The sequence below is a fragment of the Pseudonaja textilis genome, chromosome 5, assembly GCF_049901715.1.
Source record: "Pseudonaja textilis isolate UNSWEBS1 chromosome 5, rPseTex1.2, whole genome shotgun sequence".
Classification (NCBI taxonomy): domain Eukaryota; kingdom Metazoa; phylum Chordata; class Lepidosauria; order Squamata; family Elapidae; genus Pseudonaja; species Pseudonaja textilis.
In genome coordinates this window covers 16,852,313-16,878,182 of record NC_141994.1, presented here as the reverse complement: position 1 = coordinate 16,878,182, position 25,870 = coordinate 16,852,313, and the positions used below count along the sequence as shown (strand labels likewise).

Below are 25,870 nucleotides of genomic sequence, written 5' to 3'. Positions count from 1 at the left end.
TATTCCGCCATTCATCCTTTCTTATTAGGTTTGGTCAAAAGAAGCATCACAATTTCAAAATCTTTTAAAACAAAATTTGGGCAAAGTTTTCTATTTATTTCCTCTTTCCCACTGAAGCAGTATTATGCACATTAGTAGGAGCCCATTTTATTCCAGGTTACCACATTCCATACAACAAAGGATTCTAACTTTTTTTAAAAAAATTAGGGCAACCTTCGGCATAATTGAGTCATTCCACTGTATGATTTCAGCCCCATGATGCCATACTGGTTTCAGTGACAGAGATTGAAATCTGCATAGTTCTCCCATAAAACAATAATGATGATGATGCTCGCTACACTCTACAATACTGCCTTCATATTTTTTTTCCTGGTGTAAGCAACATTTACATCCATTGGTAGGTCAAAACAATATTGTAGCCATGCCCATGGCAAACCCTCCCCCACATTTTTAATGTGCACTGATGGACAGTTGCCACCTTCCTCTTTTAGGTGTGACTAGTGAAACCATAAGTAAACACTCTGAGGAGCTTTGAATTCCCAAAAATACAATTTTATTGGACATAGTATTAATTTTGGAAAACCAGCTCTGGTTTTCCTACACAAACGCTTGCCTAGTTAAACAGTAGCTTCCCTTTCTCCCCACTCCTGGGCGATCACATTGTCCAATTATGAAACGTCCTTTTGTTATGGGAACAATCCACCTCTTTCTCAAGCACCTGCAGTGGTGACCTTGATGGTTTCCAGGTTCTCGTGCACAACTTCTCAGCACTCCATCCCACCCTTCTCTCCCCACCACTTCATTGGCAAGTTGAATAGCGACAAGGTTTGAAAGAAGAAGCATAGCGGTTCAATCTTGACAAAAGGGCTTCAATCACATCACTGCAGTTGACATTTTGGCTGTTTTAACCCCTTCTTCCTTGTACATCTCATTTTATATTTTGGAAGCAAAACAGGCTGAAGAAGCGGCAGCTGTGGCACAAGAACAGTTAAGAAAGATGTAGAACTACTTTTAAGAATTTCAAGTGTTTTGCATGCTTGGAATGCCCTGTTTGAAGGTCAAAACCATTGTTGTTGTTTTTTAATTTGGCGCTGGTGATTCCTACCTACCTGGAAATGTTCCAATCATTCCTAAAAGTTCAAAATAGTCATTCCTGGCTTCTGGAGTGGTAGAAATGAAAGCATAATTCAGGGAGAGGGTACTTTTGAGCTTAAAATCTTTTTTTGCACAATCCTTAACACTACTTACTTCTTGTAGATATGATTTATGTCACGACAGACCAAAAGGGATAGGGCTTCAGTTGCAAGATGGAGGTTTTCACCTTGCCTTTTTTTATAAATAAATATTCCTGACCCAGAAGCAATACAGTAGTAACTACTTACAAGGCTGCATAGGCTTACATTATTTAAGCCTATTCTAATGAAATCTGTGAGGGTAAATCCAGTCAGCCGCTAGTTTTCAGATGGCTTTTAATTAATACATAGAACATCAGCATGGAATTTGACTATTACATGGCTTTAAAAAAACAAACTATTTATCACATATCTATAATGTGACTGAGATCTGGAAGGGAGTCCCCAAATTCATTTTATGCACTTCAGCAAATGGAGCAAGCCAGTACTGAATGGAGATAAGTGAGGTTTGCTCTCGCTATTGAAGAAGTTGATTATAAAGCCTTTTCAACAGCTGGTTCTATGAAGTAAGGAAAGAAGAGAAAATTATTTTTGTTGTTGTTGTTGTTGTTGTTGAAACAAAGTTCTCTTTTGGCACAGAACAGAGCTGTGCCAAAACAAGAAGCACTTGGAACGCCCCCGAAGGCCATCTCTACCCTTCAAATTTCTTTCTTCTTAGTAAAAGAAAGTCACCAGTGCTTGAGGAGTTGTTTTATTAAAGAGTGCTTAAAGCAGCAGGAATCTCTTTTCAGGTGTGGTGGAAGGTTGAAAAAAAAGTGGGGTTGCTTTAATTAGGAACAGAGGGACACTATGTTCCTGCAGATAGATTGGTCTAGGCGGGGTTTCTAATCATGCCTTACTCATAACCAACTGCAACCAAATACAAAATGTTCTGGAAGCCCAGAGAATGCATATTTCAATCAATATATTGCCAGGGTTTTTTTTTTTTTTTTTGAGTAAACAAATTATACTCTCAATTTCAAAGGCTAGTAAAATGTACCTTCATTGGCAGCACTCTCTTATGACATAACATCGTTTCTGATTCTCGTTTGCTCTAGTTCCCCTTCACTATGCAAATTTTAATCCTAATCAATACAAATTTTAGAAACTGCCTGCTTCTTGCCAGGTAAGGATTCAGTGGCCAACATAGCAATGGTCTTTTTCCAGAGCCAGATGAGAAGAGCATTGAAACTGTAAAAGGATTCTAAGCCAGCATGAGCATCCCAAATATTTCAAGACATGCCTAAACAAAGTCCAAGTTTTAGTGGGCTGAAAATATTGAGAGAATGTGTGTGCATTCCCTCAATATTTTCTTCCAAAAGTATCCCCAATTGCTTTTGAAACTGCTCTGAATATTTTTATTTTTAAGGGTGTTTTTTTAATTTTCAGCTCGGATGCTCCTCAACCTGGAACACATTGGTTAATTTGTATGACAATAACTTTGGAAGAATTCATAGAACATACAGTAATAGAATTAGAAGGGACCTTGGAAGTCTTCTAGTCCAACCCCCAGACCCTACACCATTTCAGACAAATGGTTGTCCACTCTCTTATTGAAAGCCTCCAATGATGGGTCACCCTCAACTTCTGAAGGCAAGCTATTCCATAGGTTGATTGCTCTCACAGTTAGGAATTTTCTTCTTAGTTCTAGATTGTTTCTCTTCTTGGTTAGTTTCCGTCCATTGTTTCTTGTCTTGCCTATTGGTGCTTTGGAAAATAGGTTGACTCCTTCTTCTTTGTGGTAATCCCTTAGATATTGAAACCCTGTTATCATGTCTCCCCTAAACCTTCTTTTCATTAGTCTTGATATACCCAATACCTGTAACTATTCTTCGTATATTTTATCCTCAATTCCCCTAATCAATCTAGTTGCTCTTCTCTGCACTCTTTCCACTCTTTCATGAATATTGCATCCAGAACTGGATGCAGTATTAATGAAAATTTTTGCTGGTCCTCAAAGTACTTGGGAGAATCATGTGCGATTTCCCCCATTTAGCCTGAGAGTCTAAATTTATCCCAGCACAATGGCAAAAAAAACCTATGTGCTATAAATTCCCAGACTTCATTTTAAAAGATAAGCTACTGTCTTATATTTATGTTTTTATCCACAGGAAATGAGACTTGGAAGAAAGCAGCCCCCCTTATAATGTTTCATTGGATGTTCAGAATGGGCTACATTTAGAGAGAACAAAACTCAAGATACCTTGGGAGTTCAGGCCATAGGGAAACACTAGGAATTCAACATAAACCCTTTTTTTTCAGTTCTGAGCCACAATAACAGGTGGCATGGTAATCCATCCTGACTGCTACCTACCATCCAATTTACAGAAAAATTGGCCAGGAAATGACTTTTTAATTTAAAAAAAAAATTATAACCCTTATAGAAAAGATTCTTTTTTAAAAAAAAACTATTTGTATTATGCTTTTTCAATTTATACACATCTTTAACATTTTTGACCACACTGTGACATCACTGTTTTATATATATATAAGCATCTACACATTCATATACATTAATCCTTATTTCTACTTTTTAGCCAATTGTACCATTTGTCCCAGACCCCATAGTGTTCTGATTCTTCTTTGCCTTTTAATTCTAACGTGAGCTTGTCCATCTCAGCACATTCCAACACTTCCTGTATTACTAATTCCTCAGACAGTATATTTCCAGTTCCCGTGACCATTTGTCTGTGGATTAGATGAGAATAATAGGCAGCATGCGTTTTCATCTATCTACTAAGTACATTTAAAGGATAGGAAGGAGGGTTATGGATTTGAAGTCTGTTTATTTTGCAATCTTTTTTTTTTTCAAACTTAGACAGAAATCTCTTAGAACACATTTGAAGTAGCCATTTTGCCCAGCCCTACTAAGCGCTTGGCTATATGTAATGGCAGTCGCTATACTTGCCCTATAATTAATTTTTAAGCGGTCATTGCCTGTCATTTCTCTTTCCACATGTGAGTAAATAAGCAGAAATTACATGACAGCTCTAAAAACTTGGTACCTCTGATGGATTGATTGATTCAAAACATGTATAGACATGTGCTGTCCAGAGGATACCATATACAGGTAATCCTCAGCTTACAACATTTTGCTTAGTGACCATTAGAAGTTACAACAGCCCTGAAAAAAGTAACTTATGACCATTTTTCACAGTTATGACCATTGTAGCATCTCCATGGTCAAGTGATTTACATTTAGATGCTTGACAACTGACTCACATTTATGACGGCAGTGTCCTGGGGTCATGACCTTCTGACAAGCAAATACATTGTGGAAGCCAGACTCACTTAACAATTGTGTTACTAATTTAACAACTGCAGTGATTCACTTAACAAATACGGGAAGAAAAGTCGTGAAATGGACAAAATTAACTTAGCAGCAGAAATTTGGGGTCATAAGTTGAGGACTACCTATACAACATCTACTTTACTTCCTATTACAGACTAAATACTTGCAAGCCTAAGTTTATTTTCGCAGATATGAAATTACCTTTGAGTTTCCTTTCGCCTAGGCTTGTTAACATTTATTTCAATGAAATTGAAAAGCATATCTATATACTTTATATAAAAGCGAAATACCACTCACGCATCAACACAAAATCTCCAGAATCGTGAGGTCTACAAACATGAAATTTGGCACGTATGTCTTCTTGGCTTCTAGGTGCTCACTAAGAAAGGATTTTTCAAAACGATCATCAGAGGATTAGTATTTCGTATATTATTATTAACACCCTCTGATGCTAAGGAGTTCTACTTCCCCTCCCCACCTGAAAAGAAATCTGTTCCAAATGCAAAACACCAGCAGAGGAGAGGAGTTTCAGTTTTAGTTTCACAGCACCAAGCAGTTTTAGTACAGAACAGTTGAGCTAAGCCACACCCAGACTCCTTGCTGTCTCCTCCTTACTCACGCAGCAAATACTGTTTCAGTTTCCAAACAGTCCTCAACTCTCTCGCACACTGACAGGACGCTAGCCAGATAAATACCGATGGATGCTGGTAGGCAGAGGCAAAATTTTTATTTCCTTATTTTCCTCCCCAAAAACTAAGCCCGACCATGTAGTTTTGTAGCAAAGGACAAGTATTGAGCTAGTCTAAATATAATTGAATTTCTGTGGATGTAGGTTTTAGATTCATAGTGGAAACTCGGTTGAAGCCGGAAGTCCTTTGCAATTCATGTTTGCAAATAGTTTTCATCTTTCATTTCATCTGCAAGTACAGTATGCTCTTCTCCAAGGAGTTCCAAAAACAAAGGTGCCTGGAATTGCTAGGATTTTTTTGGTTGGAGCAGGCCATTGTATTTATTTGCATGAAAAATATCTATAATCAAAACATTATTCTAGCTGCGGACTCTGGCGTGTATCATATGTTCCTGGTTGCTTGGTGCTAAACTTTTACAGAGGAAGAAGGAAGAATAATTAAGTTCAACAGCCATAATTTTGACTTTGAAGCTGTAGCATAATTCCAGCAGCAAGTAGAGTTACAGACTAATTATAGCATTTTTTTCTCTCTGGTCTGGAAACCATTTGAGAGCAGTGTGATCTGAAACAAGATTATGTTAGGTACTTTTCCACAACATAAATCAAATACCAATACACTAAGCTTCTAGTCTCATAGAACATCTATGTTCTGCTCTATGATGATTTCTCCTAAGCCATCTGCTAAATCAGTGGTCTTCAAACTTGACAGCTTTAAGACTTATGGACTTCAACTCCCAGAATTCCTCCTCCAGGCATGTTAGAGTTCAGGAATTCTGGGAGTTGAAGTCCACAGGGCTTAAACTTGCCAAGTTTGAAGACCCTTGTGTTAGAGTAATACAAGAACAGGAAATGCATCACAGGAACAATAGAGATGAAACCTGGAGGGGCAATGTGATACAGGAAACCACTACAATAGAGGGGAATGATAGAGCTGCATATAAGATAGAGCAGAGGTCTTCAAACTTGACAGCTTTAAGACTTGTGGACTTCAACTCCCAGAATTCCTCCTCCAGGCCTGTTAGTTCAGGAATTCTGGGAGTTGAAGTCCACAAGCCTTAAACTTGCCAAGTTTGAAGACCCTTGTGCTAAATCTTGATATCACCAAGTCCCAACAATGGGTGAAGCATAAGTTCAGTTTTTGTATAATTGCACAAAATAAACCAGCAGAGTAGAAAATCAATGAACTAGAATTGTCACAGACAAAAACTTAGGACAGCTTTCTCTTGAGAAAGTCTTAATGTCCTCTGACAACTTCTGCTTTTTCAAGAGTTTTCAGATCTGAGAGTGACATGCAAATAGCCCTGCAAATGAAGGCCAGAGCTGATAGGTGCCATGTGGCTGTGATGGTGAACCTATGGCACGCGTGCCAGAGGTGGCATGCATAGCCCTCTTTGTGAGCACACAAGCCGTTGCCCCAGCTCAGTTCCTGTTCTGACCCACGCCTTTTTCCAACAAATCAAACACATTCCAAATGGAACAGAAACCTTGTAATGTTTTTACAAAATAACTAGCTGTGATAAGCACAAGCCTTGCCAAACTGTGCGAGACTTGTCAAAAGATAACAGACAAGAAATAATTTGCAAAATAAGAACCTTCAAATACAAACCCAGGATGCTGGAATGTCCACGAGGCTGGGGTTTCAAAACGTCTTTGCCTTCTGCAAAGTACTTTCCTTTCACAGCTGGCTTTTATCTTCTTGAAAGAGGGGCCATTACCTTGCAGCCTTACTCCTGAGTCTCCCATGCTGTTGTAGCTGCTCTTTCCTATGAGCAATCCTGCATGCATGCGCACTTAGCATAGGCTCCTTGGGAACCTCCTCACCGCTGCTGCCAGCCCCCACAATCTCGGAAGGCAGCAGTCCACTCCCTAATGGTCCTGGCCCCTCATCTGAGTCCTCGCTCTCCTCAGCCGTCTGCACCTGCTACTGGCTAACCACAACAGCTATGCTGCACATGTGTGCGTGCCTCCTGCTGACTAGCTGCTCTTTGGGTCTCTGCCATGCACGCACGAGGAGCAGGTACCAAGAATTTGATATAGGTGGGCTGTCAGAATTATGGGCTGCCTTTTCTCTTTGCAAAGAGGTGTTTCAAGCCATATTCTCATTAGATGGCTTGAAACCCTCTGCCTATGTAAGGGAGATCTCACCACTTGCTTAACTTGTCCTTTCCCACACAGAGGTAAAGTGTTGACAAAGTGGGCTGGTAACAAGGTCTCCTATTCTAGGAAGTTGGGTTTTTTAATGCTTGTTTCATCTCAGCTCTAGAGGAATAGATTCTGTAAGGGAAACAATCTGGTTCAAAACCACCACTAAAAAAAAAAAAATCAAAGAGATTTCTGCAGTAGCCATCTGCTCGTACACATTCTCCTGGCCAGTCAAGACATGTGAAAGGTTTTATTTTTGCTTTCTTTGTAGATTGCAAGATGAAAATCGGCTTTTGTGGAGAAGCCTCATTAACCCTGATAAAATCACTGGGGTAGAAGATGAACTTTAAGAGAGAGTCTCAGATGCCAACTTGCAGCGATTAAATTGCAAATCAACAAAATATACCTTTAGGATGGGCCTCCAGAGTGTATTTTCTTCAGCTGACAATTTTTGTCAGTATAAGAACATTCTTTCATAATCGTTTGTGTTCCCATATGGAGGCACTTTTGGAGTGTGTCAAAGAATAAAACAGGAGATATAGGAAGCAAAGCCAGGGTCATCCATGAAGGACTCAGGTTTAAGGGACATACTTGAAGTACCAGTATATGATAGAGTTGCCATTACCAAAACTTGGTGGGATGAAACTCATGATTGGAATAGCAATAGCACTTAGATGTAGATACCACTTTATAGTGCTTTACAGCCCTCTCTAAGCCATTCACAGAGTCAGCCTATTGCCCCCCAACAATCTGGGTCCTCGTTTTACCCACCTTGGAAGGATGGAAGGCTGAGTCAACCTTGAGCCTGGTGGGATTCGATCTGCCAAATTGTAGACAGCTGGCTGCAGAAGTAGCTTGCAGTACTGCACTCTAACCACTGCGCCACAGAGGAATGTACTCCTAGAAGGATGTAACTGTTCCAAAAAAAAAATAAAAAATCCCAGACCTATCAAAAGAGGAGGTGAAGTTGAATTATATGTAATAAATCACTAATTCATAGAATAACAGAGTTGGAAGGGACCTTGGAGGTCATCTAGTCCAACCCCCTGCTTGAGCAGAAGAGTCTATTCCAAATATTAGCCTCTGCCTAGGATCGATTGCTGCCTCCTGATTGCTACAGAAAAGTGCACGTAAAACCAAGAAGATAAGCCTCTTTGAATGCATATGCATTAATATAAAAGGAAAAAAGAATGACATTGCCATAGATGTATGCTACACCCAACCAAACAGAGGAAATAAATGAATTGATTTTTGCTAATCCGTTAGCTAATGCCAGGAACACATCACAGTAGTAATGGGGAACTTTAAGTATCTTGATATCAACTGCGAGACAAACTCCGTACCAGATGGGAGATCCAATAAGTTCCTCATGAACCTAGCTGACAACTTTGTAACACAAAAGATAGAAGAGGGAAATAGAGGCTCCAGCTACACTGGACTGAATTCTTATTGACAGAGATGAAATGATAAAAAGGAGTTGAAGTTGTGGAAAGTTTGGGGAGAATGACTGTGCCTCACTGGAATTCACCATAACACAGGCACAAGTAATTGAACAAACTACTTTCTTAGCTTTAAGAGAGCTGACTTCAACACGCTAAGAGTTTAGGAAGGATTACATGGATGAAAATCCTAAAGGGGAAAACAACTCAAGATGTTTGGGAAATTCTGAAAAATGAGCTTATAAAAACACAATTTAACACTATGCCACAGAGAAAGAAGAACAAGAGACCCCAGACAAAGCCAGCATGGTTGCGTAAAAAACTGTGGCAAACTGAGAGGAAAAAAATATTTTAAAAATGAAATAGATAAAAATCTCCACATAAAAAATAGAAAGAGGAACAGATAACCAAAAACAGAATGCCAGCAAATAGCCCAAAACTGCAAGGGCAAAGTCAGGAAAGCTAAGGCTCAGACTGAACTAAGACTTGCAACAAATGACAAAAATAAATAATTTTAAATGGTTCTTTCGACATATAAGAAACAAGAAAAATCTCAAGGAGGCAATTGGTCCGTTAATAGGAGGAGATGGTAAGGAGATGATGGGTAGTAGGGAGAAAATAGAACTACTTCATTCACTGCATCTGTCTTCACACACGCACCCGGAACTTTTTTCAGGAATTTGAGTGAATTAAGCCTTCTGGTGAAGCAGCTTCAAACATTTATAATGCAGGAAGATGGATGCTCAACAGTTGTGACTGAAGGGCTGTATTGTGGGCAAAGATAAATGTGGTTTATTTCAAAGCCGTAACAGAGTGGAAAGCAAAAAATTTGGTGCTGAGAGAGGAAGAGGATCGAATAAAGAAACTTGCAGCCTGGGATCATGGGAACTGATCGTATTATTCCTGGAAGAAAGAGGACAGTATGTTTTTCTGTTGAGAAGTTTATAGCTGTACTCCCACCATAAGAGAATTCACAGCTTGGATACCTGGTTACTGAAAAGCACAGAAAATGAAAAGCACCCTGCTGGCTGACTTTCTCTGTCATAAAACATCTTGACAAATCCAGGTTAGGCTCAAGAGAGGCCATAAAGCACATCCGTTTATAGCATTACCAAATCCAGATATTAACCCTAGACTAAACTTTTCTGTGATTTTGATTATAGATTCCTGTTTTCTATGACAGGAATCTTTCGCTTTATTTCAACAAAGGTTCCCAGTCATCCAGGTAAAAGTTGTCTGGAAGTTGAGTCAAGCGAACTGGACTTTTCTTGTTTGGTTTGAAATATTTCACAGCTTATCCAAGTAGCTTCTTCAGTCTGAGCCAGATTGGTTGGGGGACCCTACATATGTCCTCGAGGGTGATTTCATTTCTCACCTAATCTGAATAGGCTCTAGGCAAAGAATTGTTAAGGGTTATTTTTAAGTGTGGGGACAGATGGTATCTGAAACCTCCATTTCTACACTTTAGCATAATTGGATTTAGAAGTGGTATTCAGCAGGTTCTGCCCAGATCTGGAGAACCGATAGTAGAACTTTTGAGTAGTTCGGAGAACCGGCAAATACCACCTCTGACTGGCCCCGCCCCCATCTATTCTCTGCCTCCCATTGAGTCCCAGCTGATTGGCTGGGTCTTCTTTGGTTGCCCTGCACAGGAGAACGGAGCTGGAAAGCAGGTTAGTGGGCTGGGGAGGGAGTGGGGATTTTGCAGTAACTATCCCCCAGGAGTGAGGAGGGAATGGGGATTTTACAGTATCCTTCCCCTGCCACGCCCACCAAGTCACATCCGCAGAAGTAGTAGTAAATTTTTTTGAATCCCACCACTGATTGGATTCCTTAGCTCCTCTCACAAACCGCCTGCGTTCCCTGTCCAAAACATGAATATTATTGTCCTCAAAAGAGAACAGCGCAAATGGCTAGATTCTGCGCAGCAGGCACCGGGGATTCATCAGAAATATTTGTCTAATCCACCAGAGCTATTTTATACAACAAATGTGGCAAACCCTTTGCACTACGTATTCCTTTCCTTTTTAGCATTAAACTGACAATGGGCTACACAGTTTATGGGTTGTAATTTTACTGTAGTTAGGCCATGTATAATTGACAGACTGGGTTTTATCATAGATTATTATTTTACACTAGAATTTTTAATTGTATATTTACTGAGTGTTTTTATTTGTTCTGGTCTTTGGTCTGTTACGATGATGATGATGATGAAAATAATAATAAACAACTTAATTCGTTGGTTAAGTGAGTTTTGCCCCATTTTATGACCTTTCTTGTCATAGTTGTTAAGTGAATCACTGCAGTTGATAAATTAGCAACCCAGTTGTTAAATGAATCTGGCTTCCCCGTTGACTGCTTGTGAGAAAGTTGCTCAAGGTGATCACGTGACACACACACCCCTTAAATTTGAACCAATTGCAAAGCCTCTGGATTTCAGTCACGTGATCATAAGGGATGCGACAAAGGTCGTAACTATGAGAAATGGTCCTAAGTCACATTTTTCAGTGCCATTGTAACTTTGAATGGTCACTAAACAAACTTGTAAGTTGAGAACTCCCTGTATGTGAGGAGTGTGGTTCCCCCAGTTTTTACGCTGCTCCTGCATCAGTCCCCCAGGAAGATCAAGATTCACACGTTCGTCAGAAAGGTCACACTTAATGACCCATCTAAGAGAAGGATTTAGTAGCAATTATATTTAACAACTGTGCCTCCCCACCTAAAGAGCCTATATCAGTGGTGGCTAACCTTATCAGGCTCCCGTCCCAAAAATTGCACACACGCAAGCATGAGTGCACTCACGTGCCAGCATCCAGAAGGTAATGCGCGCGTGCCCCACATGCCCCCTGTGCATGTGCGCACAATCCCCCACACACCACCTTCTTAACTGCACTGTACCTCACAACTGATTTCTCAGCTGGTTTGAGGCCTTTTTCGGCCTCCCAGAGGCTTGAAAAAAGCCTGCAAGGCTTTCCAGGCCAAATAATAGGCCCATTTTGTCACTTCCGGTATTACAGGAAGTGATGAAACAGGCCTATTATTCGTCCTGAAAAGCCTTGCAGAGGCTTTTTTCAAGCCTCTGAGAGGTCGAAAAAGGCCTCAAACCAGCCAAAAAATCAGCTGTGAGGCATGCACATGTGCAGTAAGGTAAGTTTGCCTGCAGCTCTCATGCTGGCACAAATAGCTCTGTGTGCCACTTGTGGCACACGTGCCATAGGTTCGCCATCACGGGCCTATACAGATAGGTGAGAAATGAGACTGAAGAAGCTATTTGGATAAGTAGTAAGACATTTCAAAGCAAGAAAAAGTCTGCTTGCCACAATTTCCAGATGTTTTAATTTATTCTTTTTTTCCTATCCGTTTTTGAGGCTCATTTACTCTAGTGACATTACTCCAAAGCACTCTGGCAGTGTTAATAAGGGATGTGTTCACCTTCTCCCCACCACATAAGAAACACATTTCCTATTTTATGGAAAGAAAGAGGGGTTTAAAAACCTGTTTAAAAGAACCACGCCAAGCCTTAGAAAAATCACTGCATAAACATATCAATGACTGTTTATTTTGTCTTCACCCAAAAGGAATATGGATTTTGACATGAACAAGCACTTTAATGTTTCTGCATCAATGGGGTATTGATGGAACCTGATATTTCCCATTTGGGGTCTCAATTTCAATTCCAAAATTGGCTCTACTTCAATGCAGAGTTTTGCATTTTTAAGTTAACACCTGTGCTACTTACAAATGCATAACGTGAGCAGAACCATCACCAGACCTGATAAATCTGCTTCCTCTTATTTGATCATGGAACTGCTTGGATGGGAATTATTTATGCACATCCAAAATTAATTGATAAGGGGGAATGGGTTCTATTCTAGTGCTCTAAAGCTGTGGTCTCCAATCAGTGGGCCAGAGACCACCGGTGGTCCGCAAGAAAAATTTGGTGGTCCACAGAGAAATGTCACCCCCAAAGCAATTAATCCAGGCTGCACGGGAACACAAGGCTGCACCGCCCACACAGCCCGTGGGAACACAAAGCTTGTGTTGCTTGCATTATGAACAACACAAGATAGTGAGGGGAGGGAGGAAAGGGCAGAGGGAGGGAACTTGACCCATGTGCCTGGCCTGGCCACCAAGCTGCTTCTTTCCGCTTCTTTCTTCTTCTGCTTTTGGCTGCATGCAAGGAAAGCAGAAAAAGTCTTCCTTTCTCTCGCCCAAACTCTGCCAGAAATGAGCCTTTGGAACCCTGCAAGGCCTCCTGCTCCAAGAGATTGTGCCATTTTGGCAGAGTTTGGGAGAAAGAAAGACTTCTGCTGCTTCTGCTGCTTTCCTTACATGAAGCCAAAAGTCTCTCTCTCTCCCCTTGAGATCGGAGCTGCGATCCCAAATAAAGAATGATCGATTGGTAGGAAAATTGGGGCGGGGGATTTTCCTGCAGATTTTGGGGGGATTTTCCCAGGGTCTCTGGTCCACGGGATTTAAAATTATGAGTTTGGTGGTCCCTGAGGTCCAAAAGGTTGGCTACCCCTGCTCTAAAGCCAAAAGTGTGGCTCACATCAAGAGGCGAGGGGTCTTCCCCTACATGAATCTCCCCTTTCTTCTTGCTTTCTGCCCACTTGAGAGATACACAGGCAGCAGAAGAAGCAGGGTCTCAACTCATGCCAAGCTTGGCCCCTCTTGACTCCAAAACAGAGGTGGTATTCAGCAGGTCCGCTACGGAAATTTTGAGTAATTCAGAGAACCGGCCAATACCACCTCTGACTGGCCCCACTCCCACCTATTTTCTGCCTCCCGAGTCCCAGCTGATCGGCTGGGTCTCCTTTTGTTGCCCTGCACAGGAGAACAGAGCTGGAAAGCAGGTTGCTGGGGTGGGGAGGGACTGGGATTTTGCAGTAACCTTCCCCTGCCACGCCTACCAAGCCACACCATGCCCATCAAGCCACGCCCACAGAACCGGTAGTAAAAAAAAATTGAATCCCACCACTGTTCCAAAGCCCCTGCATTTTCCTGGTAAAGTTGAGAGTTATGGATTGCTGTGGCCTCATTGCATGATGTCCTTGGAACTGGCCAGTTTAGCCTATGAACTTCCATCCAAACCTCACCAGGCGTAGCTTCCAAACTATCCCTTGCTGACTTGTTCCATTGATGATAGCTCCATCATACCTTGCAAGAACATTTATTACACTTTCCATTTGGTATTATTGCATGGAGTAGTGTGTGTGTGTGTGAGAGAGAGAGAGAGAGAGAGACAGACAGACAGACAGATAGAGACAGAGAGATTTTCAACTTTTGTTACTAGGTAAGGTAGAAATTGCCAATCATTTCTCTGTTTCACCTTCAAGTAGGTTGCTATTGCCTTCTTCCCAATGTAACCTGCAATGTTGGCCATCTCCCATCCAAATGCTGATCAAGACTATTCCAGGCCAGGCAGCAGATGCTGCCACCAGCTGGGGCCCATCTAGAAAGAAACAGGGGGCAGAAATCTTGCCAGGGATTTGGCTACAGGTAATGGAGACTCCTTTGCTCCAGGAAGGTTCATGTAGTCATGTTCCTCTTCAGGTCCCGAACTCCCTCACCATCCCTGTAGAAACAACCCCCAGAAGGAATTTCTCCTGTGAAATTGGGTTTGGAAAGACCTGACTGACAGATGTATGGATTCAACAGGCGAGGTCTACTTGCCCAAGTGTTTATGTGGAATTCCATGCTCTATTGTGTGTTAAAAATGATGCCCAGGAACAAAACTCATCCCAGAACATAGTGATTCTTTCATAATTCAGCCTGGTGATATTAGCCATCTCTGGAGCCTTGCTGTTCTTTTATATCAACAATCTGACGGAGAACTTAAAAAAAGAAACCCTCATCGGGGGTCACCCATTAGTGGAGTTATTGAAAGAGGCCACTTTTTCCTCCCAGAGAAAGAGCTACCACTTAACCTCTCCCAGACACATTTTCCTCTTTCTACACCACTATTGGTCATATTGCAACCTGTTCCAGTGCCAGTTATGGCAGATGGGAGTTAGCACTGGACTCAGTAAAAGGTTGGCTGTCTCTGTAAGGACGCTGTCGATCATCAGCTTCTGGAAAACACATAAGATATGAGATGTGTCTTAATCTTTGCCAATTAAAACATTTGGCAGCTTCGAGCAAGGTATCCTATGCCCTGCCCATGCTCAGTTGCGATGGTTACATCATATGCAGAATAGTTGCAAATAATTGTGTCTTTCCTGCTACTGGCCCAATTGCATCTCTTTTGAGTTGAGTTGACTGCCGGTGGCTTCATGGACACAGGGGTTTTTTTTTGCCAATGGTAAAGTGGTTTTCTGGTAAATGCTAAAATGGCTTGCTATGATCTTCTCCTAAGATGATGGGTGTTTTGTTTTGGTTTGGTTTTTTCATTTTTCCAATCTAGCCCCAGTCCTGAAATTTTCTCTAGGAAATTTCCTCCAGCCCAAGTTGTAGGTTTTTTTTTTTTTAAAGTTAATGCCACTCCACTCCAGCCAGTGTAATAATCCCATGGTTGATATCAAATTGTGACTTCAGAAAATGATATTAGTTCTTTGGTCCCCTTCAAAATCACGCAGATAACTTAGTCACCAAAAGAGGAGGAGGCTGTGTTTCCAATTTATTAAAACAAATGCACTTAGTAAATTGTGTGTTTGTGGGGTTACTCACATTGCCTGTGTTTGGGATGGAATAAACACTGTCATGCAACCATTTGGAAACAGAGACAGTGGCATTCATAACAAGTGACTGCAGTGTCAGTGTGATGAAATGTGAACAATGACATCATATCACAAATTCTCCAATTATGGATTCACAGCATAATACCAGATGCAAAGGCATCTGTTGTGTTTGAGTTGATGCTGTCATATCTGTGTTTTCATGGTTCCATCTTGCTCCCCCTAATTCAGCTTTCCGTATCTCTGAATAAGTAAGATTATCATGTAAACAGAATTTTATAAAATAGATGCCTTAGTTGAGAGTGCTAAAAGATTTGTTTTGTATCCAACAGTCCACATCCAGATTTGACTCCAAGATCATACTGACCATTTTGTTTTAATCAGTATCAGCAGTAGTATAAAGCAGTGTTTCTCTTTTTTTTTGATAACTATTGATTTTCAAAACAGAAAATTGAAAAATTAGACAAGAAAAAGGTTTTAAAAAAGAAAAAAAATCAAGAAAGAACAAGTGCAAAAAGAAAAGGAAAATCTATAAAAATAGAAAAAAGAATGACTTCTGGCTTTCTTTGGCACAGATATGAATTAAAAAATAATACGAACTCTTATTCTAAGGTTAACATTTGTTTACATTGTTTCTATAATTCCAGTAATTAAATCTCAAAATCTTTAATTTCTGTCATTTTCTTGCAAAAAATCCAAAAGTGGTTTCCAAGTAGAAATAAAATTGATCATTTTTTCCCCTTTAATCAAGCTGTCAGTTTCACCATCTATACCAATGCTGGTTCAGGAATTCTGGGAGTTAAAGTCTACATATATCTTAAAGTTGCCAAATTTGAGAAACATTGGAATAAAGCATTCATCTTATCAAACAAGCACTTATGAGCTTGGAAGTGGGTGGTAAAAGGCTTAATGTTTCACCGTACATCTAAATATGACTTTAAAAGATTTTATTCTGAAAAGACTTACAATCAGAATGATGAAGTTAGTGTCCAGAGGGTTTTGGATTATTAGAGGTTAATTCTAGATAGAAAGTTCTGAAAAATCTATCTTACTAGAATTTCAGGATGTTGAATAGGATGTCCAAAATTACCTTATACAAGAGATAAGCAACATAAAAATTAATAAATAAGTCACGTATCTTTGATTGTGTGTGTTTAAAAGATTGTCAAAGTTATTACAGAAAAGTTGTGTCTATGGTGATAAAAAAATGAGGTATCTGGAGCACTAACCTAGTTATAAGCTGCATAAATTTCATGAAATGCAAAAAGCTAATCCTTTTTAATTAAGTTTGTTAGTTGGGAAAGGAGCTTTTCAGAACACATAATTGGTGTATTTTATTGAACAGCTAAAAGTGGATACAAAACTTACAGCTTCTAAAGAGACACTTTGCATTTGTTTGGAGAAGTAAAACCCAACTACTCTTAACATGTTTTTAAGTTGTATAACTGAGACTCTCCTCTTCGTTTAAACATGTAAATCTAAAGCCGTCATACCCCAAAATAGAATCATTTTAACACCAGCAAATGATCTTTGTAGCAAATGCCTTTTGCAAACCCTCTGGCACAACAGATTTAGTGCACAAATGTGCATATTTTGGAGGGGAAGACCGCCTCTGGCAGTAACAAAATTTCATAAAGACTAATTAAAACATCATCTCCCATTCTGCCAAACCAATGGGCAGAATCCTTTCCATGGAATTCAAAGGTGCTCTCAGCGCCATGGAGCCGATATGTCCATTTCCATTATATTTTTTGAGGCCCCTAAACATCTAATGTTCAATTATAATAAATCTGTGAGTTGCTTTAAAAGCTGTTGCTTTGCTCTGTTTTGTTTTGCTTTAATTTAATAGTAAACCTGGAAACCAGCCCAGCCATCTTCAGAGACTCCTATCAACCACTGAATTTCAAAAGGAGAACATTAGTCATTTGGTCCTTGGCTTTCAAAAGCTCTTCAGAGACAGCTGAACTAGTTAATTTCATTTTCACTTTACATATAAAAAGAGGAAACAGCCAGTGATGGTCATCCTTAATTTAAATATATGAGTGCAAATCAAATGAGCAAATCAGCCTGTTCATTTTTTATACACTTTTGCGTATAAGTTTTCTACTGCTTCAGGTTGTGAAAATAATTGTTTTCCATAGTCAGTCCTTTAGATATAAGTGGTGAATGACACAAGAGGGAGAAAAATCTATTTTTGTTTATCGTTCTGGAGTTGCTGGGGTACTCAATGGGGCAGCTAAGTTCAGGTTGTGGTGACCTATACTTTCCGTGGGGAGTCCTCCAGAAACCCTGAAGAACATCAGCTGATTAGCTGGTGAGGAAAGAGCTGTAATTATTGAGTGCCTGCAATTCTCCCTTTTGGTGGTGGTGTGCCATTTGTCATTCAGGCATATGCCAGTCAGAGGTGGTATTCAGCACGTACTGACCAGTTCTGGAGAACCGGTAGTGGAAATTTTGAGTAGTTTGGAGAACCGGCAAATACCACCTCTGACTGGAGATTTTACAGTATCCTTCCCCTGCCATGCCCACCAAGCCACGCCCACAGAACCAGTAGTAAAAAAATTTGAATCCCACCACTGATGGCAGTGATGTGGGGGCAGTGCTCCTCCAAACAAACTCACAAGGGAAGCTACAACCCTGTGCATACATCTCGCACTAAGTTTCCAAGGCAGAAGGGTGCTGAGCTATCTGGAGGAAGGAAGCTTTACACAGTTCGCTGGACTCTCCTCGCTTGAAAAGTCCCTTTTCAAATCTGGACCAACCATAAGAATTTGGAAACACTTAAAAAAAACCTCCAGCAAAAGTTATCCCCTAAGCAACTCAAGATGGGTTCAGTACTTCAACCGGTTCACCTTCACTCTTTGCTACCACCCACAAGAGGGAGGAATTTCCTGACAGATGCCCTGTCCAGGATGCCCCAGTATAACAGTGCCCCAGAGGAAGTTGTCAACTTCATCGTCCCTTCCAAGCAAATAGCCTCAGCTGCCCTCACAAGGCAGCAAAAAACCCTCAAGGAACAGATAGCTGGTGACCTAGTCCAAGCGCTGAAGAGGCCGATAAACGGGTTATAAACGGGCCAAAAACAGCCAGCAGAGTGCTGCAGGAGGCCATGAAGGGTGAAAACGAGGCACATGGGGGCCATGCGCAGACCCCCCCCCACGTCCCATTTTGGCCTGGAGGGTGCTGCAGTAGGCATCCTTCCTCAGTTTTTAGAAACCCCCACATTTCAGCAAAAATGGCACTTCATAGGTTCACCAGCACCTATCCTATGTGTCCAATAAATTGAGCTGCAGTTCACAAAAGATCTTGCCTTTCCATACTGTTAGAAAAGGAAATAGATGAAGTAATTGTTCCAGCCTTCCCTTCAAAGCAAATCTCTTGATTAACATTTAAGCCTCAGTTTGATGTATTAATCAGCACCCCCTTACTTATCCATCTTTTTCACACACAAAAACCTAGGTCGCCTCCGCTCCTTTTTCCCCAAAATGCTCTGGTTTAATTAGTTTCTCAGAGTGCACTTCATATTTGGCATAAAAGTACTAAAAATGCTAAAAGAATATTTCTTTCTGCATTCAGATGAGCAGATAATTTGAGGTCAGTTGGTATTCATTTTGTAATATGCATTTTTTAATTAAGCAGAGTGCCAAATTTGGTGACATAAAGAGACAACAGCTTCAATCCAGCTCAATCTAACAAATACTTCTGGGCTAAATCACTTCCACTTCCAGAATATATATTTTGTCCTGCAAATTCAAGACCCCGGATCATATCATCTTAGGAAAAGTCTAGCCAAGTGATGGCGAACCTATGGTTGTGGCACGCGAGCCACAGGCAAACTCACCTCATTGTGCATACGTGCACCTCACAGCTGATTTTTCTGCTAGTTTCAGGTCTTTTTCGGCCTTCCGGAGGCTTGGAAAAAGCCTCCGCAAGGCTTTTCAGGAAGAATAGGCCCGTTTTGTCACTTCCTGTAAGACCAGAAATGACAAAATGGGCCTATTATTCATCCTGAGAAGCCTTGCAGAAGCTTTTTCCAAGCCTCCGGGAGGCCGAAAAAGGCCTCAAACCAGCCAAAAAATCAGCTGTGAGGCGCTGTGCAGGTAAGGGGGTGGGGGGTGGCAGGGGGATTGTGTGTGCATGCGCAGGAGGTGGGAGGGCTGCACATTGCATTCTGGGTGCTGGCATGCAAGTGTACGCATGCTAACGTGTGTGCAATTTTTGGCACAGGAGCCCAAAAAGATTAGCCACCACTGGTCTAGCCAAAGCACAGTTACATTTGTTTATTGCCCTAGAGCTTTTTCCCACTGGTACCATGTTTACCAGGTGAGGTGGCCCTCAAGGAAAGCACTTACTTCTAATTCCTTGGAGTACTACAAGCAGTCCTTGAGATACAACGTTTCTTTATTGACCATGTAACGTTACAAAAGCACTGAGAAAAGGTATTTTATGACCAGATCTCACACTTGCAACTGCCACAGAATCTCCACAGTTGCATGATTAAAATTTGGGCACTTGGCAACTGGCATGTATTTATAGATAGATTGCAGAATCCTGGGATCACGTGACGGCCATTTGTGACCTTCCCAGCTGACTTCCAACAAGTAAAGCCAATGGAGATTTGCTTAACGACTGCATGATACACTTAAATGATTTGCTTAACAACTGTGGCAAAAAATGGTGGTTAAATTTTAGTCACTGAGCAGACACTTAAAAGAATAACAGTTGGAAGGGTTTGGAGATCTTCTAGTCCAACCCCTGGCTCAAAGAGGAGATCTTATTTCAGACAAACGGCTGTCCAATCTCTTCTTAAAAACCTCCAGTGTTGGAGCATCTAAACTTCTAGAGGCAATAGTTAACTGGTTGGTTAATCATCAAGTGAAGACTTCTGGTAACTTCAAAAATACATCTATTTAGCTTTGGAAAATTATAATACAGAAATAATTTTGCTGGGTGGATGGATGAATGGATGGATAAATGTGTGGGTGGATGATGGATGGATGGATGGATGGATGGATGGACGGATTTTAACTCCAGTCTAATCTCTTCCAGACTTTCCCTCATGGTTTCCAGATTACAGACCTTGGGGCTTGGGGTATCAATTGGCCCTTACTGGTAGCTGATGGAGGGGGGCTGTGTTTGTTAGCTACCCTTCCCTACTGGGTACCATGTGCTTGACTGAATCTTGTCTCTTTAACCTCATTTAAATCTATTCTGCAACCCATGTAGAGTCATTTCATGACTAAAACAATAGGCAGGTAGGCCGATATTTTTAATTTTGCTCTATCTTCCATGCATTATGTCTAGCTGTTTTTAATACTTTTAGGAAGCTAAGAGAGAGAAGTGAAATAATAGGCTAAGGTAGATTAAAAAGAATAGCTCAAACTTACATTCTGCCATATCCAATTCATTCAGAAGAATGACAAACTGAAATTCAACGGGGCTTGCTCCCAAGTGAAGAAAGGAAGCAAATAAATATGCAACTGTGGTGTATTATTGGGAATGAGCAAACAGGGAATATTCACATCTGTAGTTATATTTTGTAGTTAGCGGCAAATCAAAACCACAAGTCTAGAGGGGGGAAAAGAGAGAATATTTTTTAAGCATCCAGGACATAAATGATTACTTACAGTGTGTCCTCTTTTTTCCAGAAAAGAGAATACTTTGACGTGCCTCAAGATGGAAGAGGTAACATTACAGCCCAGAAAAGCAGCTTTATCTGAAAAGCACAATGGAAAGTTGTTGAATGATTAGGAACATGGGTCCAAGGAGATGGGTTATTTGAATCTCCCCCATGGCAAGCGATGGTATCCAGAGATCAAGGTGAGGCAATATTACTCAAATGATACCTTGGAAACCCAAGACATCCCTCCTGAAAGAAGAGAGAATTTGAGGGAAGACCATGCCCATGGATATCCAACCTAGGATGAAAATATACTACAGCACCAACAATTGGTCAATACACTTGTTTTTCTTCCCCATTCATTAAATCTCATTTGAGCCAACAGGTAAAGATCAAAACAAGAATGTGACTTTTCCCCCAAAGTTCTCTTGTGAATATTGTCACAATAGGCCAGATGTGGATTGGCTTAATCTCTTTGTGTCTTCCTGGTTTTCCTTCTTTGGGAGACAGGGGAGAGAAAAGCTATAATTTGAAATGGGAAAGTATTGTTTGAATGGGCGAAAAAAAAGTAGCAACCTCACAATTTCAGTTTCTGAGCACACCAAAGTGGCCTCTCTTACGTGTGTAGATGGGGCATTGGGAAAAGAGCATTTCTTTTTCCTGGCCCCAATTGGGGAAAAAAAATCACAGAAGAATGGAAACACTTGTAATAAGTGAAAGCAATAAAACAGCTGCTTCCTGTCCAATCAGGCCATTATCTCATTTGTTCATGTAAACTAATCTTTGCCTACTGGCTAATCTTAATACTTATTAATAATCCCTCAGGAACCTTCTGATGTTCTTGATGAGAGAACCACGGGGATTCCTTGGTTAAGGTTCAGGATTGTGGGCAAGCTTTGTGCATTCTGAAAGAACTTGATCAAGACAAGGAATATATCACTTGAAGAAAGAGCATAGCTGATGGTTCGTTGTTGCAAAATTCCGTTAAGCGCCACCATTACTATAGAGCAATTTAACAACTATTGGAAGAGCCGTTCCATTTAGCAGATTTTTTGTTGTTGTTGTTAGGCTTTTCCTGGAAATATTTTTTTTCCATCCATATAAGCCTTTTATCCTTTGATTTTGGAGCTGATGTAAACATTGACCATTTTCCGCAGAATAGCTGATGGAAAAGGAATACAAAACTAGAACTACACACATTGTATACTTTGGGTAGATCCAAGAAAGAATGTAAAAAAGAATGTAGACTTATTTTCACAGAGGCACCTTGCCTTGCACACAAAGACCCCTCCTCAAAAAGTGAGCATCAGAATGTTACGCTGCTCCTTGTCATGCAGCGATTCTGCCTTCCTGCTGAAACAGCCTGTTCAGATTATTCTTGCTTCTCCATTCCTTGCGAGGAACCTGAAATAACTAGAGGAGAATTATTTCTGTCCTCAAGGCACTGCATATTCCCTAACTCTTGTAGCAGCAAAGCATGAGCAGTGTTCCTACGTATTCCATCTCTCCATAAGGAGACTTGGTAGGTTTCGAGGATGGTTTCTGCTACTGGATGCTTTATTTAACACGTTGCCAATGTTTTCTGAGAAGTGCGGTGGTCACGTTTTCAGACCAGTGCAAAGAAATGCCCCGAAACTAAGAATTTGCAGCAAAAGGAAAGACAAGTGAAAATACACAAGTAGAGATTACATCAACTCGTATATGGTTGATGGATTATGCAGTCTGATGATCCTGCACGTGTGGTTGTGTTACTGGGATTGATCCCTTGATATTTCTTTAGTGTTCAAATAGATTTAAAAGTTGTATGTGTGACCCTCTTGAATCAATTTAGGTGATGTGAATCACCTTAAACAACTTGGCTTGCTTGGAGTTGCAAATATTTCCCATCATTTGACTTAGTATTAAAAATTAAGCCACTTGGAGATGTAAGAACAAATACCACCACAGATTTCTAAACCAATTCCTGCACTTCAGAGTTGACAGCCTGAAATGTTGTTGTTGTTCAGTCCGTAAGTCATGTCCAACTCTTCACAACCTCATGGACCATAGCATGCTAGGCCTCCCTGTCCTCCACTGTCTCCTGGGGTTTGCCCAAACTCATGTTCATTGTGTCGATGACACTATCTAACCATCTCATTCTCTGCCGTCCCCTTCTCCTTTTGCCTTCTTTTTTCCCCAGCATCAAGGTCTTTTACAATGAGTCCTCTCTTCTCATTTGGTGGCCAAAGGATTTGAGCTTCGGTATCTGTCCTTCGAAAGAACAGCCGGGGTTAGGGTTAGTGTGTGCGTGTGTATGTGTTAGTTTTAGAAGGTTTAGGTCATCATAGAACAGGTCAACTTCACCTCTTCGGCATCAGTGGTTGGGACACAAATTTGGATTACTGTGATATTGAATGGTTTGCCTTGGATTTGAATCGAAATCATTCTATCAATTTTTTTTAGATTGTACCACAGTACGGCTTTTCCAATTCTTTTATACTGTCTATGAGGATTCCTCCCATTTCTTCTAAGGCATAAGTGTCAAACTCAAGGCCAAGGGGCCAGATTCAGCCTGCAGGGTGCTTAGATCTGGCCTACAGGGCCATCCTGGAAACAGCGAAGAACTGGCCCGTGGTGTGGCCCTCTTGAGCTCTGTTTTCGCTGGCAGAGAGTCGCAGGAAGCCATCACAACTGAAAACAGAGCTTGGGAGCCCGTTTTCCTCTGGCAGAGCTCTTGGGCCACCGCAGGCGCCCCCAACATGAGCGACGTTGAGCTGGCCACACACCCTCTCGCCATGCCCATTCTAGCCTCCCAAACAGTAGCGGGAGTCAAAAAAAAATTACTACCAGTTCTGTGGACGTGGCTTGGTGGGCGTGGCAGGGGAAGGAAACTGTAAAATCTCCATTCCCTCCCCAATCCTGGGGGAAGGTTACCACTGGTTCTCCAAACTACTCAAAATTTCCGCTACTGGTTTTCAAGAAGTGATCAGAACCTGCTGAATACCACCTCTGCTTCCAAGGTCAAACACAACCTTGATGCGGCCCTCAATGAAATCGAGTTTGACACCCCTTTTTTAAGGATTCCTTGCCCACAGTGGTAGAGATAATGGTCATCTGAATACAGTTTTCCCATTCTTGTCCTCTTTAGTTCATTGATTCCCAAGATGTTGATGTTCAACCTTGCCCATCTCATGTTTGACCACATTAAGCTTACCTTAATTGACAGAGCTTACATTCAGGGTTCCTATGCAATATTGTTCTTTATAGCATCAAACTTCCCTTTCACCACCATACATCTCCACAGATGAACATCCTTTCGGCATTGGCCCAGATGCTTCACTCTTTCTGGAGTTATTTGTAATTGCCCTCCGCTCTTCCCCATTCACATATTGGATACCTTTCAACCATCTTCTGCCGTCTTATCTTTTAGCCTTTTGGTGCTGTCCATGGGGTTTTCTTGGTAAGGGATAGTGAAGTGAGTTGCCATTTCTTTCTCCAGTGGACTAAGTTTTGTCAGAATTCTCCACTATGACTTGTCTGTCTTGGGTGGCCCTGCACAACTCAACTCATATCTTTGAGCTGCACAAGCCCCTTCATCACAACAAGGCGGTGATCTATGAAGAGGAACAGCCTAAATACCGTGTGCCAAATCTTATAAATCCTTTCTCCCATTCAGCAGCATAAATAGGATGTTTCCTTATGTCGCATTGGTAGTTTTTGCAGGAGGCAGAAATTTAAGAATGTGAGAAATAAGTAGTTTGAGTGCAACAACTGCTGAAATAGTAGAACCCCTAGGCATTGTGAGGGCTGGGCACATTATGACAATATCACACAAATGACGTGAGTTATATAATGCCCAATGGTGCACATGACATCAAGAGACCTGTGATAGAGGAATGTATAGAGTGTAGGTCATAGACATATCCCACAACCAGGAATATCAGCTAAATTAGCTAAAACAGTAATAACAAATGACAGAGTTTGTTTAAATTGTGCAAGGCACAGAATTGAAATTGCCTGGAATATATTTTGATTTATTTTAGTGTGAGGAATAGAGACCTGACCGTGAAGTTTAATCATGTTACAAAGAAGAGATCTGTGGGGCAATACAATATTACAATTCAATCTTAAGTAATGTTTTCAGCAAATAAAATTTATCTAGCAAATGTTCATTGAAACAAGTTGTTTTCTGTACATATCCACTGGGTTTTCTTCCAAATTAACACTTTAGAAACTATACGTTTAAAATAAACCAACGATCTACTTTAATTGTGAACATTGTCTGAGACCTTTGTGAAAAAGCTTGTGTTTATGAAGGAATTTGTATTAGATCATGGTTTGTATGACTCACTGTACTTTGTAAGGGTTTATTTCCCTTTGGGAATTGTGTGTTTTTAATGAGCAGTTTTATGCTTCTAGTTTGTGTAATGTCGTAACTGATGTGTTGTTTTTTTTCCCGACTCTCTGCAAGGAGTAGATTGATATTTGATTGATAATAACTGTCTAAATTTTTCATATTGCCTACAATATTTGCATATGTTAATAAAACCCATACTGTATTAGAACAGTTTACCTATGGTGATAATAAAATAAAAGTAATTTGCTCTTTATAAGCTGAAAGTTGGCCTGAAGTTTAGTATTGCATTTCAAACATGGATTTTCATCCCACATCATTTGCTGTCCTGTTGTTCTGACCCAAACTTTGTTCCAAGAAAATAAACAGGAAACAGAGGTAACAGCAAAATCTTTTAATGATTTACGAATTCCGTTCCTTCATGGTTAAAAGGCTGTTTCAAACTAATTGTCTCTGATAAGAACAAGCCTTGCCAAGGTTGTGCAAGGATGCCAAGAATACTAAGAA

The 25,870-nt window shown here is 40.7% G+C and overlaps 1 protein-coding gene across 5 annotated transcripts in view; it reads left to right on the top strand.

Moving 5' to 3' along the window:
• The window catches only part of SHISAL1 (shisa like 1), a 118,084-nt gene extending 92,455 nt beyond the window's left edge, over nt 1–25,629 (top strand). For 3 of the 5 annotated variants that reach the window (XM_087934188.1, XM_026702613.2, XM_087934190.1), the window contains one exon: nt 21,059–25,629. In XM_087934188.1, the coding sequence (XP_087790314.1) occupies nt 21,059–21,161 (103 nt within the window). In that variant the 3' untranslated portion in view covers nt 21,162–25,629. Of the gene's footprint in view, nt 1–7,565; nt 11,631–21,058 lie in introns of those variants that run through there. The other 2 variants (XM_026702622.2, XM_087934189.1) reach the window with 1 other exon arrangement.
• Nucleotides 25,630–25,870: the final 241 nt, after the last annotated feature.